General features: G+C 26.7%; 1 protein-coding gene across 1 annotated transcript; it reads left to right on the forward strand.

The window, feature by feature from the left end:
• Nucleotides 1-219: 219 nt before the first annotated feature.
• LOC113375919 (elongation of very long chain fatty acids protein AAEL008004-like) lies at nucleotides 220-7,046 on the forward strand. The gene is made up of 6 exons (XM_026615858.1): nucleotides 220-301; nucleotides 2,575-2,762; nucleotides 3,486-3,573; nucleotides 4,293-4,448; nucleotides 6,520-6,659; nucleotides 6,837-7,046. Exons 1-6 carry the CDS (start codon nucleotides 286-288, stop codon nucleotides 7,044-7,046), a joined length of 798 nt encoding a protein of 265 aa, XP_026471643.1. The 5' UTR covers nucleotides 220-285.
• Nucleotides 7,047-15,223: the final 8,177 nt, after the last annotated feature.

Here is a 15,223-nt window from a genome sequence, read left to right on the forward strand (position 1 = left end):
CCATATGTCATTAAGTAAAGTCTGAGTCTGAGTTGGCCTGAGTCTGAATGTGATTGGATGATGTGTGTGTAAATACGTATGTATGTATATATATATATATATATATATATATATATATATATATATATATGATAATTGCACAATCCATATATAATTTTATGTTTAAATAAGCTAGTAATATTTGTTTCTAAATAAAATTTCTTATTGTTACAGATTGAAGATCTATATTGACTCTGGTGAAAATAATTCAAAACAATGTCTCTAATTCATTACTATAATTACTACATGTATGAATTATCAGGTAAAATATTAAATAATATTCTAATTATTATAATTCATTATATCAAATGATATTGCCTTTCTGAATTTTTACTACAATTTATATTTTTAAGGATTTTGTATTTAGAAGGATATATCAACCTTATCTCTTTTTGTCGTATTTGCGCAGTGTGTTTAAATGACGCCTTTATTCTTTTAAATACCCAAAGTATTGTTTTAAAATTTACACATTTTATTTACGCTGAAATCTTGAATCTAAATATCACACTCAAAGTTTTAACAATTGATGTTCGGTGAGTGGTTCTCGCGTAAATAGAAACAATATTCAATTTTTATTTTAGCTTTAGTTGAGTCAGTTTTAGCTTCTAAAACTTTTGATCGTAATTGGCGAAATTTTAAATTCAAATTACATTTTTACATAAAGCGATAAAACAACACGATAATTTGAAATAAGGGACTTTAAAAATAAATGAAAATAATAAATTAGGGGAAAGTCCCCGAGTGCCGGACACCTAAGGTTATTTATAAATAAATCAAAAAATATTTTACAAAATGTTTATTTAATTATGGCTTATGTTAGGTAGACTTATGTTAGAGAACAAAGTTAGAAATTAAACTAAATTAACAAAAACGCAACCTTTGCTAAAAAATAATTAATATTATCAATCAAAGTTTGGTAACAAAAAATATCATTTTACAAAGTGGCACCTAGTACCGGACATTTCAAAATAACCTGCATTGATCACATATGTAGCCATCTCCATACTCTGAAATGTCTGCACATGTGTGTTTGACGAATATTCTTAGATTTGCAAAAAATATCACTATTTATCCACTAAGTTTTTCATTCTTTGACTGGAAAATACAAAAAATGGGGGTATGTAGTGACCGTTAGCACTCATACAGAACAAAATTTAATAATTAGAATAAATTACGTCAATTATCACAAGAAATATTAATACCGTTACTCTCCGGCGCTAAGGGACGACTTAGTGTCCGGTGCTAAGGGATAGACTTGTTCGATCATTTAGTGGTACCTACTAAAAATATCTAATAATATTTTACCATTTTACGGATAAGAATCAAGTACTACTTTTATCTTTGCATACCACAGAAATGTTAATGCATGAATATACTAGAATTACTTCCATTGATATTTAGGTGACGCCGTGATTTTGCGCTTAAAACAGCAAAGGGTTGCTCTCGCCGTGGCCGTGTGCGTCACAGGCGAGGCTTGGCGCGTGATTATGTACCTGTATGCCCCCCGCACCCCTTTCACTTGTATTTTGAGATAAAAAGATTTATACTCGTTTAAATAATACGTGTTGAATAGAGTGTCCGGTATTAAGTGCCGTCCGGCGTTACGGGACTTCCTCCTATATATTTTTGATCGAACTTGCTTTGCATGTTATTAACCTTTTGAAGTCGCATTTAACTATCTTACAAATATTAAGAGTGAATTATTTTGAAGTTGAAATATTTAATTCATTAATTTTAATGTTATGCACTGGTTTGTGCAATCTGAAACAAAGTTGCAAAGTATGTGGATGAAAATTACCCCGAAAGCATTCCCCGTGAGCATCAGGGTTGTATGACGAGACATACCCAACTCATATTTGCCCACTTTACTAGAATTAATTGAAGAAAAAAATAATAATCCTTATTGAATAGTTTTTTCAAGCTCAAAAACTAGTTTAATAATAATTTAGACGTTTTTATTTAGAAATATGTTATGTTTTTGCAGAATAGGTATTTGATCTTAGCAATAAATGTTTCATTTATTTTTATTATTGAAAAAAAAATACTGTGCTGAAACGAATTAAGGGGGCGTCCATCAATTTTTTGAGGATTTTTGGAGTTTCCCTCCAACTTGGTGATACATGGTAATATTCCAAATTATGTTAGACCCCCTCTCCAAACATAACGTGCATTTTTAGTCACAAAAAAATGTATTTTTTTTTTTAATGTTTGGATTTTTTTTAAATCAGGCAAAAAATAAATACACGTCATATTTCACTATATCCCTCCCTCCCGCACGAGAAATTTCGTGATTTTTTGTCAAACCCCCCTTTCCCCTAAAAACCTCTCGTGATTAATGGATGCTCCCTAATAGCATTTCAATGTATTTATATCGAAATATTGCTTCGAGATACGAACAATTCGACATGCGAGCGTGCTTACGAAACGAATTAAGCTTGTAAGGCGGGGTACCATTGTAGTTTACAGAGCACAGTTCTAATTTATGTTCAAATAGAGAAAAATTTGTGTGATTTATATTATTTTATTATTTTTTAGATAAGCGGACAATTGATTGGCCGTTGGTGTCACCAATTTCACTATGCACAGTACTAGGAGTATATTTTTACACAGTGTTTTCATGGGGACCGGCTTACATGTCTTTACGAAAACCTTGTAGCCTCAAAGCAGTATTGGCTATTTATAATTTGGGACAAGTTGTGGCTTGCTTTGCTCTCATACACGGGGTGAGTAAAATAAACTAACCATGAAACTTTGAAACTGAATGAATTTTTTTGTTATGGTGAATATATAGATTCTCTTCTAGAAATATGCGCAAGTTGTATCTTCTAAAAAATATGCACAAATTATATCTCTGAAAGCCTTACATCAAGCCGTAGTGATATAGGCTTTTACTTGAAAGTATAGATGGAAATATGTCTTCAAGTAAAAAAGGTCTTTTTCCGGCATTGTTGACTTGTAATCAAATAGAGATTGGTCTATCGTTGCCTTGTCTTTCAAAAAACGACGTAGTTAAGAAATATTATAGCAATAGCTTATAGGACTCTTAATTAATTATTAATGTTTAAATAAAAGTTCTAAGAGGCTATAAAAGTGAGGTTCATTAAACTCTAAATATAATTATGTTGATGTTTGGGGTTTCAATTTGGTATTATTTATGCTGCCTGATGGGGATAAAAAATAGATATTTGTTTTTATACACTTTTGTCTCAATATTTTTGTACTAATATAACAATTTTATATTCTCAGAAATGTTGAATTTTTCACAAATATTACAAAGCAATCAAATACGCTACAAGTGCAAGTTGTTGACGTTGTATAAAAACATTGGCACAAATGTCTTCTACTTGTAACATGACAGCACATATGTATTGCCTGATTTTTATATTAAATAAAGAAATATTTTTTATTCTGCATTAATATTTTAATTGATAAATAATTTTGAATAGATTCTTCATTCGGGATGGTTAACAACGTACAGCATGGGTTGCCAACCGGTGGACACATCTACATCGCCGGAGGCAATGCGAGCAGCATGTAAGTGATTTTTATTATTTTTTCAAATTATATTAATTTATTCGTTAATAAAATTTTATTAATGTAATTATCCTAATATTAGATCGTAGCGCTTTCGAATTTTCAAAATAAACATTTACTCAAACATGTTTTTACCTTGAGAAATATATTCGTCATCAATGAGTATGCTCTACAAATTACCAAAGATTCCGAGTATGAGATCAACAAGACGTAAAAATCAGAAACAGTAAATATCAATTTCACAAATTTTAAGCTATACAAATTTTAAACCTTTTGTTCCATATATGGTACAGCAAATTTTGTATTCAATTACAACCAGGTCTGTATATTATTTGCTAAATTGTGTTTCTAACCTAATCTCGAGTATTACTCATAATAATTTTATAATATATTTAATGTAATTTGCAAAAGCAATTTATTTGGTTATTAGTTATGAAAACGATAGATTACGTCATTATTGACGGCCCATGTTAAGGAATATAGAAACTAATATACTGATAAATATATGTACTATTTGATATTGTAAATTACGTAGATTTCAGTAAATATGTTTGTAAAAATTCAGCCTGAATATGTATTACCAAGAACTACGTTGATGATTTTCACCGATAATCTTTTAGTGCGGGAATCGGAACTGTTTCTATGTCATTTCATTTTTATAACTTTAAGAGCAATTTAAGACAATAATGAAAATTCATTTTCTATATTTATATTTACAGCCATGATGTGGTGGATGTATATGCTAAAAATTGTCGAATTGGTTGAGACCGTATTTTTCGTTCTGCGAAAAAAACAGAATCAGGTGTCAGCCCTTCATGTTTATCATCATGTCTCCATGGTTTTACTAGCATGGATTGGAGTCAAATATTTTCCAGGTATGACAAACATTTCATATTTAATTTTGGAAATCGTATTTTATAAATATGGTTAAAACAATTATGTGTTGGCATCAAACTTATACAAATTATATTTAAAAAATCATCAAAACTGAAAATACAATTAAATATGAACCAATTTTTATGTATTTGTTATGATAATCTATACAACGTATATTAGACCTATTACTTTAGTCAAATAATTATTGGCCTAAGAAGAATAACCGACAATTGACCTTCAGATATTACATAAAAAGGTAATAAAATTACTATCGAAATCACTAGTGCTGGCATAAGTTCAATGATTTTAATAAAAAATAATTACAAATAACCATAAACAAGTACCACAAAAACATGACGATACCATTCTCAAAGGAAATATTTGAAGGCGAGGCACACTTTTGAACTGAAAACTGATTGTGAGACAAAACTGTGACAATGACGCTCCACATCTGGAAGGATTATTATAATGTTTTTTTTTTCACATTATATAGTCGAGGAAAGATTAGTAAAACTAGCTAATTTTTAAAGAAAGCCTCTGTGTCATTTGGTTCACATATACCATATTGTCCTTATTTCTCCTGCCTGGTGCAAATTAAATTTTAAATTAAATTAAAATCATGTTTAATTATATAATATATAGTTGGGTACATATTTGAGAGCGTTTCTCAAAACAATCTGTTTTGAAATTTAGTTTCAGAATCTTTGCACTTCATAATTGAATACCTTACGTCCAAATAGGCTTGATAATAGTCTAATAAATTTAAAATCATTAGCTGTAGAAACTCGTGATTTCCAGTCAATAAACCAGTGTAATTGTCTGCGAGTCAATTCAACTTGCTGTTTTGTGAACCATTGAGTAAGAGTTATAAATCAATAATATGTTTTGCCTTATTAGTATGCAACTTACTTTTTAGATACTACTTAATAGCAGAATTATTTTGAATATATTATTTCATAGTAGGTTTAATAAAACAACAAATACCAGAAAAAAAGTGCGCGTAAGGTTCACACACGATGAAGTAAAACTTATTTTCTACTGTACAAGATGGCATTTAAGTAAAAATAAATACATCATATAACATTTTTGAATAATGTAAGTAATATGGTAACACTCGTGATGCACGCATTTTTAGTGTCGACCATTATAAAATGTAATTAAAGTCATACTTTAAATATGACATCATCGGTTTGTCATTGTAATTAGCATTTAGAAATGAACCTTCATTAGAGAAATGAAGTAATTGCTGATTAATAAATTTTATAATATTCATTCACACAGTGGATTATGCTAAACAACGCTTAAACAAATATTGTTTTTGCAACTTCACTCATCATGTAATTGTGTTTGAAGAACTTCATATAATTAAAATTAACATACATTCATTGACTGCTTGTTTTTTTTACTTTTTCGCTTGCGATATAATATCATTCTTTGAACAGCTGTAATATCTGTCTTGTCTAAAAAAATATTTTCCATTTTAATAATTTCAAAGATTTATAGAAAATACGAATAATATAGAAATAATTTCTAATAAATAAACTTACGTTTAGTGCACGACACAAATGTTTAATTTGTTATATTATTTTCAAGTAACAGGATAAAATATTCTTCTGATTCAGGCATTTTTCATTAAATCAAGGTTTGTACTACCATGTAACTTTAAAATGTTTATTTATCTATGCCGATTTCCTTGTTGATATATGTACGCATACAACGTTGATGCCGGTACGCATACAACGACAGATCTCTATTCACATACACGACGACTAATCACAATCGACCCGCATTGAAATGATTTCATTGAGAGCGAATGAAATACAGTTCGGGCGTAACGAAATTTCCGATGCATTTGTACGGATTCACATCCTAGTCGCGTTTAAAGAAGTTTTACTGGAAAAATAATGATTTTACTCCCAGAATATGAAAATAGAACGACTCAAACCAATATTTTTCAATGTTTCAGATGAATTGTTTGAAATTCTTTGTATTTTTTTTTTTCATTTTTTGATTCTTATTTGCATCATCTTGTTCATTGGATAATTTTTAATTAAAATGATTATATTATAGGAGGCATGATCACATTTTCCGTAATGCTGAATTGTGTCGTTCATATTCTTATGTACACATATTACTTCTTGGCTTTGGCGGGCCCAGCAATGCAGAATAAACTAAGCTGGTGGAAGAGGTCGTTAACCATCGTTCAAATGGTATGTATTTACTTGAAAATAAATTTATTATTACTGTTGTAAACTGTTTTTTTTTATTTTCCTCTTACTAAAATATCAACGCAATTTACTAAATGTAAGCATTTCAAATTAAAGCATAAATGTTGTAAATAAATTTTATTATAGTTGTTATTAAACATATTTTATATTTTGTTTCAGATCCAATTCTGCATTATTTTGATTCATTCCAGCCAAGCATTGAAAGAAGATTGCAAAATATCTAAATTCCTTGTCTTATTATTCATGCCAAATGTCGTTATCATATTCTATATGTTCTACGACTTTTACCAAAAAGCTTACGCGCCCAAAAAGTCCAGGAGCGTAACCACAAATGGTTCAGTAAGCTCGAATGGATTAAAAAGCCATTGAGTGATTTATTAATAAATAGATAATAAATTTATACATTACGAATTGATTGAACCACGTTTTCTAAAAAAAACTATTGAGATTATAGCTTTGCACGAGATAATTTCGTGCAAATAGGACATAACTTATGATGATGGCAAATTTTTCCAATCTTATATGCATTAAAATAAATGATGCTTATCGATGTTCCTTTCTGACTTTCCATGGATTTGAAAAATTTGCTAACTCTTACGAGCTTAAATAATAGGGCAAGTGCGTTATTAGATTGATAAGAATATAAGTTGTTGTGTAATCAATTATGAAAGCGTGGTAAAATCATATATCAAATATTATAAAACTTTGCATAGAAATATGCATTCATAATATTCTTATTAATTCAAATGAGTTGTACATAGGTATGTATAAAATTGTTTCATAAATTTAAGCGAGTGCTTAGGCATTATAGAATTTATCTTCCAGTCCACAGACCGCCACAGACTTTAAATTGAAGTATTTTGTTTGTAAAATTTTAATGGCTAATTCAAGAGCCCAAAATCTTTAACCATGAGAGCTAAACATAAATTTTACTACAAAAGTAATAGTAGATACTATAAGTATAGATTGATCATTACTTTTAGTTGGGTTGTGGCACAAAATTGTACGTCTAGTTTTTTATACAAAGTAATATATGTATAATTTTTTTATTCATAATTTTTAATATGAACAACAAACATTAAAGATGTTAATTACAACATTAGTCAATTATAATTTAGTGAATATTTGGCACTGAACAAAAGGTTTATAATTTTGCTATCCACTACCTAACAGCAGTAAGGATATAATATAAAACATGATATTTTTTGTCATGTATTATAAAAAAACAAAATTTGTCACACTTGGTGTTAAATTCTTGAAAGTTCTATGCGCTTTTTCGCGAAACATGAGAACAAGGCATGTGGCTTTTGTGGATCTACCAAAGTAAGTTAAAATTTAAGGCTAAGTTTTGTAAAATATACGAATAGAGAAGGGCTTTTTTAGAGACTCTTAAAATTATATAAAGAAGGCCTCGTGAAATAAATAAATAAATAAATCCACTGACTAATACTAAATTAGTAAGTAGTAATTTCAATTATCTACGATTTAAGTTTCATAGTCGATAGCTGTCTCACAAAAAGAGACAAATTATTGATTTATTGGTAAATTTTTTTTATAGGGTATTATCAAAATTAAATATTGATTGAAAAAAGTCACTAAGGTACGAAGATCTTTTAGGTTAAATTTTTGGTCAATTGTATTGAAAATTATTCCAGCTCAAGTATCTGCCATTCAGGCGGAGTAATAATTTTAATTAGCAGTAGGTACTTGAGTACTGTAGTACTTATTACTGGAGCAATAATTTTATTAATGCATAATTTTAACAGTACAGGTACATTTCGTAAATGATTATGTTTTTGGCAAATTTATTGCACGCAAGATTAAAACGCTCTATTATCATCAAATTAATAAGAATCGAAAAACTGTATATCACTTACATATGGATTATTTGTTTTGCTTTTTAGATAATATATAATAATGCAAACTATATTCATATTAAATTTCAGAAAAATGAGCTAAATTAATTATCGCAACGGGGTTTACGTGAGTTCGCTTTCTTCCAACAATTTTTTGCCATTAAAACACATTGTTGATTGTTATTACGGTCATAGCATATCGAATAAAATGAATATACTACTCATTATAGCGATATTGTTTAAATTTTATAAATTCTATGAATGACTACATCTGAATTTTTGTAAAATTTCAATATTTCATGAATGTCTTCTGCAATACATATCTCAAAATCCTAAATATAAAAATTTAGCAATAATATAAATATTTTTTTTCATAAACATTATTGCATACAATTGTACATTAATAATATAATTATATTATGAGTATAATATATATTATAATTATATATTTTAATATAAAATAATGTTTGGTTTAATTTTTAAGTAGGCTGTGGTTTATACTATTTACTGGTGATGCAACTGAAAAATTTAGAATGCATTTAATTTTTGGCGTAAAGATGAAATTAATTGATGTAGCTTTTTGGTAATGGCAATACTTTATTTAGGTTTTTATTTTCTAATTGTTTATTTATTAATTTCATTTTTTTGTTTTGATTGACGTTGGATATAAAATTACGAGTAAAACGTATTATTTTCTTATTTGATTTTTATGAATATCGCAATTGCACAGCGGAAGAAAATATTAATAATCATTATTTTGTTGTTTTTTTACTTTCTGTGCAATATTTTATACTTTCTCATTAGTTTATACTTTCTCACCTTTGATGATATGAGAATAAAAATAGAAAGACAACTGCAATCTTTATTTAAGAGAACTGAAATTATTATAATGATCATAATCATTTTTACCACAAAAAATAACAACATTTCTTACGATTTAATTTTTTGATTGAATTTGACAAGTGAATCTGTTTGAATTTATTTCTCTGTTTTTTACTAAAGTCTGGTGTACGATACGTTATCTAAAAGAAAATATTATTAGGTTTTAAATAAAATTACAGCTTATATCATTTATATTTTGTATAAATTTTCCCAACTTTTTTTAAGGTTGAATACCATTTTGATTTGAGTTATGTTTTAAGATTGAGTAATAAGTTTTTTCTGACAATTAGAGAGGAAAATAAAAAAGGTTTATTTTTAATAAAATTAAGTTTAGTTTTATTATTATAATAATAATATATTATGATGTTATTTATACGCAAAAGCTTCACGCTATCATAGCACATGTATAGCTCTATGTAAACCAAAAAATGTTTTACATATTTGATTTATCTTCAAAAGGCCTTGTTGATATAACATTGTAGAATAGACTGAGCATTTTATAATATTTAAAATTACAGAAAATTAGACAAAAATAAACTAATCTTCTTATTTTTGAGTGCCACGTTTTCTATACTGAAAGAATAGAGTCCAAAGCCAATGTCCATTTTTTTCAATACGGTTAATTTTGTTTGAGTATCGCTCAGTCAATTCTTAGTATAAACAATTTGTTTATTACGTTAATAAATTACATTGTATATTTTTATACAATATTTGAGTACAAAATATTTTTTTTACTTAAAGCGTTTTATGAGGAAACACACATTATCCTATACCACTTATTATCCGAGTTCCTAAATATTTGAAAAAAATGAAAAATATCAAATAATGTCATTTTACACTTTTCAATTGTTATGTCTGCAATACTTTTTATTCTCTGTTATGCTGTATTAGCTTTGTGAAAGTAAAATCATTTAAATAGTGTAGATCCTTGCCAAATTTCGGTCTTCGGAGGAAGGTCTGAATGTAACAAAAAAAATCCTAAGCTTTTTAAATACCGTGTCTTGAAGTCGACAATATAAATGGATATAAAACTATTAAATGGTTATTAATCAATTTTTTTTTTGATATTGTGTTATGAACTGCCCATAAATTAAACACCAACGTGTAAATTCATTATGTTTTGACCATTTATCTTTCAATTGATATTTTGCAACAAATCTTAAAAGTACTTGGGTGCTATTGAATTATATACAAATGAAAGATATAATTAGATGTAAAGTGTATAGCAACACTTAACTTGCCTTGGTTAAAATATTATTTATTCTTATTAAAATATTTGTATCTAAATATATATTCTGTAAAACATAACGTTTTAGTTAAAATAGATATATTTTATCACAGTATACATAAATTATTTTTAGACATGAAAATTGTGAATATTTTGATATGGAATTTATGAATGTAATGTAAATACAATAATTAAATAATTTTATTATGACAAATTTAATTGGATTTATTTGTAGTTTTTCATACTTTTTACTTCTCAATATCTATATTATGTTTAGATATAAAGAAGGAATATAGGAATAGATAAATAAGCATATAGATAAATAAGAATATAGGAATATTTATATATATATATATATATATATATATATATATATATATATATATATATATGAAGAAAAGTAAATCAAAAAGCTAGGGATAGCTTCGCACACTACTTCGGTATGGCGCTGTTTACGCATGTTGTGCGTGACTTTGCGCTTATGATGATTAAATTAATGCGCCAAAAATTTAAATAAAAAAATAATCTATTTAAATGTTGCTTTAGAATAGAATTATATTTTGTAACAATTCAATGATAACAAAAATATACCAAACAATAATATATTATAATAGACATAGGTAATAAAATAATAGATATCAAATCAAAATGTAAATATAAATCTCATATAATCTTTCATAAAAGATTCTATTATTCTATTACGACAAAGATCTATCCCCCTCTTTTATCTATTATAAAAAATTTGTAAAATTTAGTGAACACTGCAATGTAGTATTTGTACATTATTTCCAGTGCTATGCTTATTAATTTATTTTATCAATTAATTAATCGCTTCTTGTATCAAGTTTGCAATTGCCGTAGCAAAAGTGAGCAGAATGAAACTTATTAAAACTTTTGTGGACACTACATGGATTTCGATTTGTTGACTCTAAGGCATTCTTAAAAAAAATAATATCAGGACATTTTTAACTTCTTTCATATGTATTCAAAAGACTGTAGTGTATCAATCTTCTTTTTATAATTGATTATGCCTTTTAAAAGAGTGGTGTTGCCAAAATGTAAAATGATTAGACTTTCATTATATACATACTTCCACTATGTGCTTTATATTCTTTGCATTTAAAAGTTGGTTTGAATAACTAATCAAACATTATAAAGAAACTCCGCGAACAGAACAATCGTCATCATATATTATATACCAGACAATATTATATTTTCATCTAGGATTGAAACTGTTGCCGTTTTTGCATTATAACATAAAAGGCATATTATTGAGTCACATTCATAATATAATACATACTCATATATAATATTTATTGAAGTAAAACTTCTTTAGGCGCGACTAGGGTGTAAATCCTTACAAATGCAACGGAAATTGCGTTACGCCCGAACTGTACGTCATTCGCCATCGATGAAATCATTTCAATACGGGTCGATTGTGATTAGTCGTTGTGTATGTAAATAGAGATCTGTCGTATTAGCATCAACGTTATATGCGTACCGATATCAACAAGGAAATCTGCATAGATAAAAAACATTATAAAATTACATCGTAGTACAAATCTTGATTTAATAAAAAATGGCTGAATCAGAGGAATATTTTACCCTGTTTCTTGAAAATAATAAAACAAATTAAACATTTGAGCCGTGTACTAAACGTAAGTTTATTGATTAGAAATTATTTTTATATTATTCTTAGTTTCTATAAATCTCTGAAATTATTAAAATGGAAAATATTTCTTAGGCAAGACAGATATTACAGCTGTTCAAAGAATCAGATTATATCGCCAGCAAAAAAGTAAAAAAATTCAAGTCAATGAATGTATGTTAATTTTAATTACATGAAGTTCTTCAAACACAATTATGTGATGAGTGAAGTTACGAAAACAATATTTGTTTATGCGTTTTTTAACATAATCCACTGTGTGAACGAATATTATAGAATTTATTAATCAGCAATTACTTCATTTCTCTAATGAAGGTTTATTTCTAAATGCTAATTACAATGACAAACCAATCATATCATATTTGAAGTATGACTTTAATTATTATACATAAATGCTATTATAAATCTATAAATTATATAAATGGTTGACAATAATAAATGTGTGCATCACGAGTGTGTTACCACATTACTAATAAACATTATTCAAAATAAATAAGCTATGGAATTTCTATGGTAATCCCATGGTAATCCGATCTTATTTTGTTTCAAATAACAAAAAAATAATTTGCCAAGTTTTATTTAATTTGCCATTATACTATCGAAATATTTGTATTTCATATAAATCGAGTTATAAAAAAGTTAGATCATTTATTAGTTCAAGATGTTTAGACGCTATCAAGGTAGAAGAACCTCACGGATTATATGTGAGTATCACATATATTGTAAAAAAAATATAATGTTGCATTCTCAAAAAGTATAAATAATTTTTGTTACTTACTTAATTTAAATAATTAGATAACTCTCAATGTTAGCAATAATACTCATATTGTTTTGTAAAACTACATGCTTGAACGTTATTAAATTTTATTTCAAAGGTTACATACACTATATACAAAATTTGTTTTTTTTATTTTTTATATATATATATATATATATATATATATATATATATATGATAGTTTTGTCGACGTTGATACATATTTGTAATATTTTTGCAGCCCAATCGTCGAATTAAAAAAAATGATTGAATAACAAAATTATTCAATCCATTAATCGTTTCGATACTTGATGTATGCCATCATTCAGTAATCTAAAAAACATATTATATAAATACAAAGTTGATAATAAATATAAATTAATTAATTATAATTTTCTCCTTTTTATATATTTTTATTTATTATCAACTTTGTATTTATATAATATGTTTTTTAGATTACTGAATGATGACACACATCAAGTGTCGAAACGTTTAAGGGAATAAATAATTTTGTTATATAATCATTTTTTAAATTCGATGATTGGGCTGCAAAAATATTACAAATATATATATATATATATATATATATATATATATATATATACAATTACCTTTTTTATTTAATATAATGTAATTTAGCTTGCTAACGATGATGGTGTTGGTCAAGTAGTCAAGTGCTAATATCACTTAATATAACATTTTACAATGAAAACATAAAAATGAATAAAAGATCTTGAAATTATACAAATATATAAAACTAAGCTATTATTCAAACATTTTGAACGGTATCATAAAAATCATTAAAATGGTACAAGAAACATTTGACACATAAGTTTCACTTCAATCGCGTGTGAATCTTACGCGCACTTTTTTTTTCCTGCAAGCATTTCCTAATCGACATACTTCTGAATGCGTTACCTCAAATTCAAATTAACGAATATAGATAATTTAACGAATATAGATACTAGCGCCCATAGATAAAAGAAGAGTGTATATGCTAGCGCCAACTAGAGCCCATAATTAACGGCATTTATTTTTTAGAAATAAATAGGCTATGGAATTTCTATGGTAATCCGATTCATAGATAAAAGAAGAGTATATGGTGATCCGATCGTATTTTGTTTCAAATAACAAAATAATAATTTGCGCAATTTACTTTGTCATTGAAATATTTGTATTTCATATAAATCGAGTTATAAAAAATTAATATAATTTATTAGTTCAAGATGTTTAGACGCTATCAAAATAGAAGAACCCTACGGATTATATGTGAGTATCAAGTATATTGTAAAAAAATATAATGTTGCATTCTCAAAAAATATAAATAATTTTTGTTACTTACTTAATTTAAATAATTAGATAACTCTCAAAGTTAATAATGATACTCATATTGTTTTGTTAAACCACATGTTTGAACGTTATTAAATTTTATTTTACAGGTTACATATACTATATACAAAATAAGTTTTATATATATATATATATATATATATATATATAAACAATTCTGTTGACTTATTACATTGCATTTTTTTATATAACCATTAAATTATATATTTAATATAATGTAATTTAGCTTGCTAACGATGATGGTCTTGGTCAAGTACTCAAGTGCTAATGTCACTTAACATATTATAATAGAAATTATACAAATATATAAAATAAAGCTATCATTCAAACATTTTAAACGATATCATGAAAATCATTGAAATGTTAGGAGAAACATTTGATTTTATATAAAACGACATAATGCCAGATTTATATTCTAATATGCAGTATTAATTACATTCAATTTTTTTGTTATTGGGATATGTTAATATGATTATAAATATTATTTTATTTGCATTGATCGTTTTAATAATGATTTAGAAACTATAAACGATACGAAAATTATTTTAGTACTGAAATGTAACAGATTTGAAACAACTAAGTATTTATATATACAAAATAAATAATTGAATGAATATAAGTTTATTCAAAATAGAGAGTGCTATCTTGGGTTAACAAAATTTTGTCTATGGATTTGTTGAGTGTGACAGCGCTCTATACTTAAGCAAGTTCCGCTGCCATCTATTGAGTAATGCATGTAAATTAAATATACCGTCACACAATTTGTTTTGTCTATGAATTTCCCATGTCCAACCATTCTGCGAACAT

The sequence above is a fragment of the Ctenocephalides felis genome, unplaced genomic scaffold (genome assembly GCF_003426905.1).
Source record: "Ctenocephalides felis isolate EL2017-DRISC unplaced genomic scaffold, ASM342690v1 CF-g0.4_SCAFFOLD_01886, whole genome shotgun sequence".
NCBI lineage: Eukaryota > Metazoa > Arthropoda > Insecta > Siphonaptera > Pulicidae > Ctenocephalides > Ctenocephalides felis.

Excerpts from the sequence above, each read along its gene's own strand:
- LOC113375919 (XM_026615858.1), top strand. Across the intron at positions 3,574-4,292 it reads GGAGGCAATGCGAGCAGCAT|CCATGATGTGGTGGATGTAT; the intron begins GTAAGTGATTTT and ends TTATATTTACAG. Across the intron at positions 4,449-6,519 it reads TGGAGTCAAATATTTTCCAG|GAGGCATGATCACATTTTCC; the intron begins GTATGACAAACA and ends ATTATATTATAG.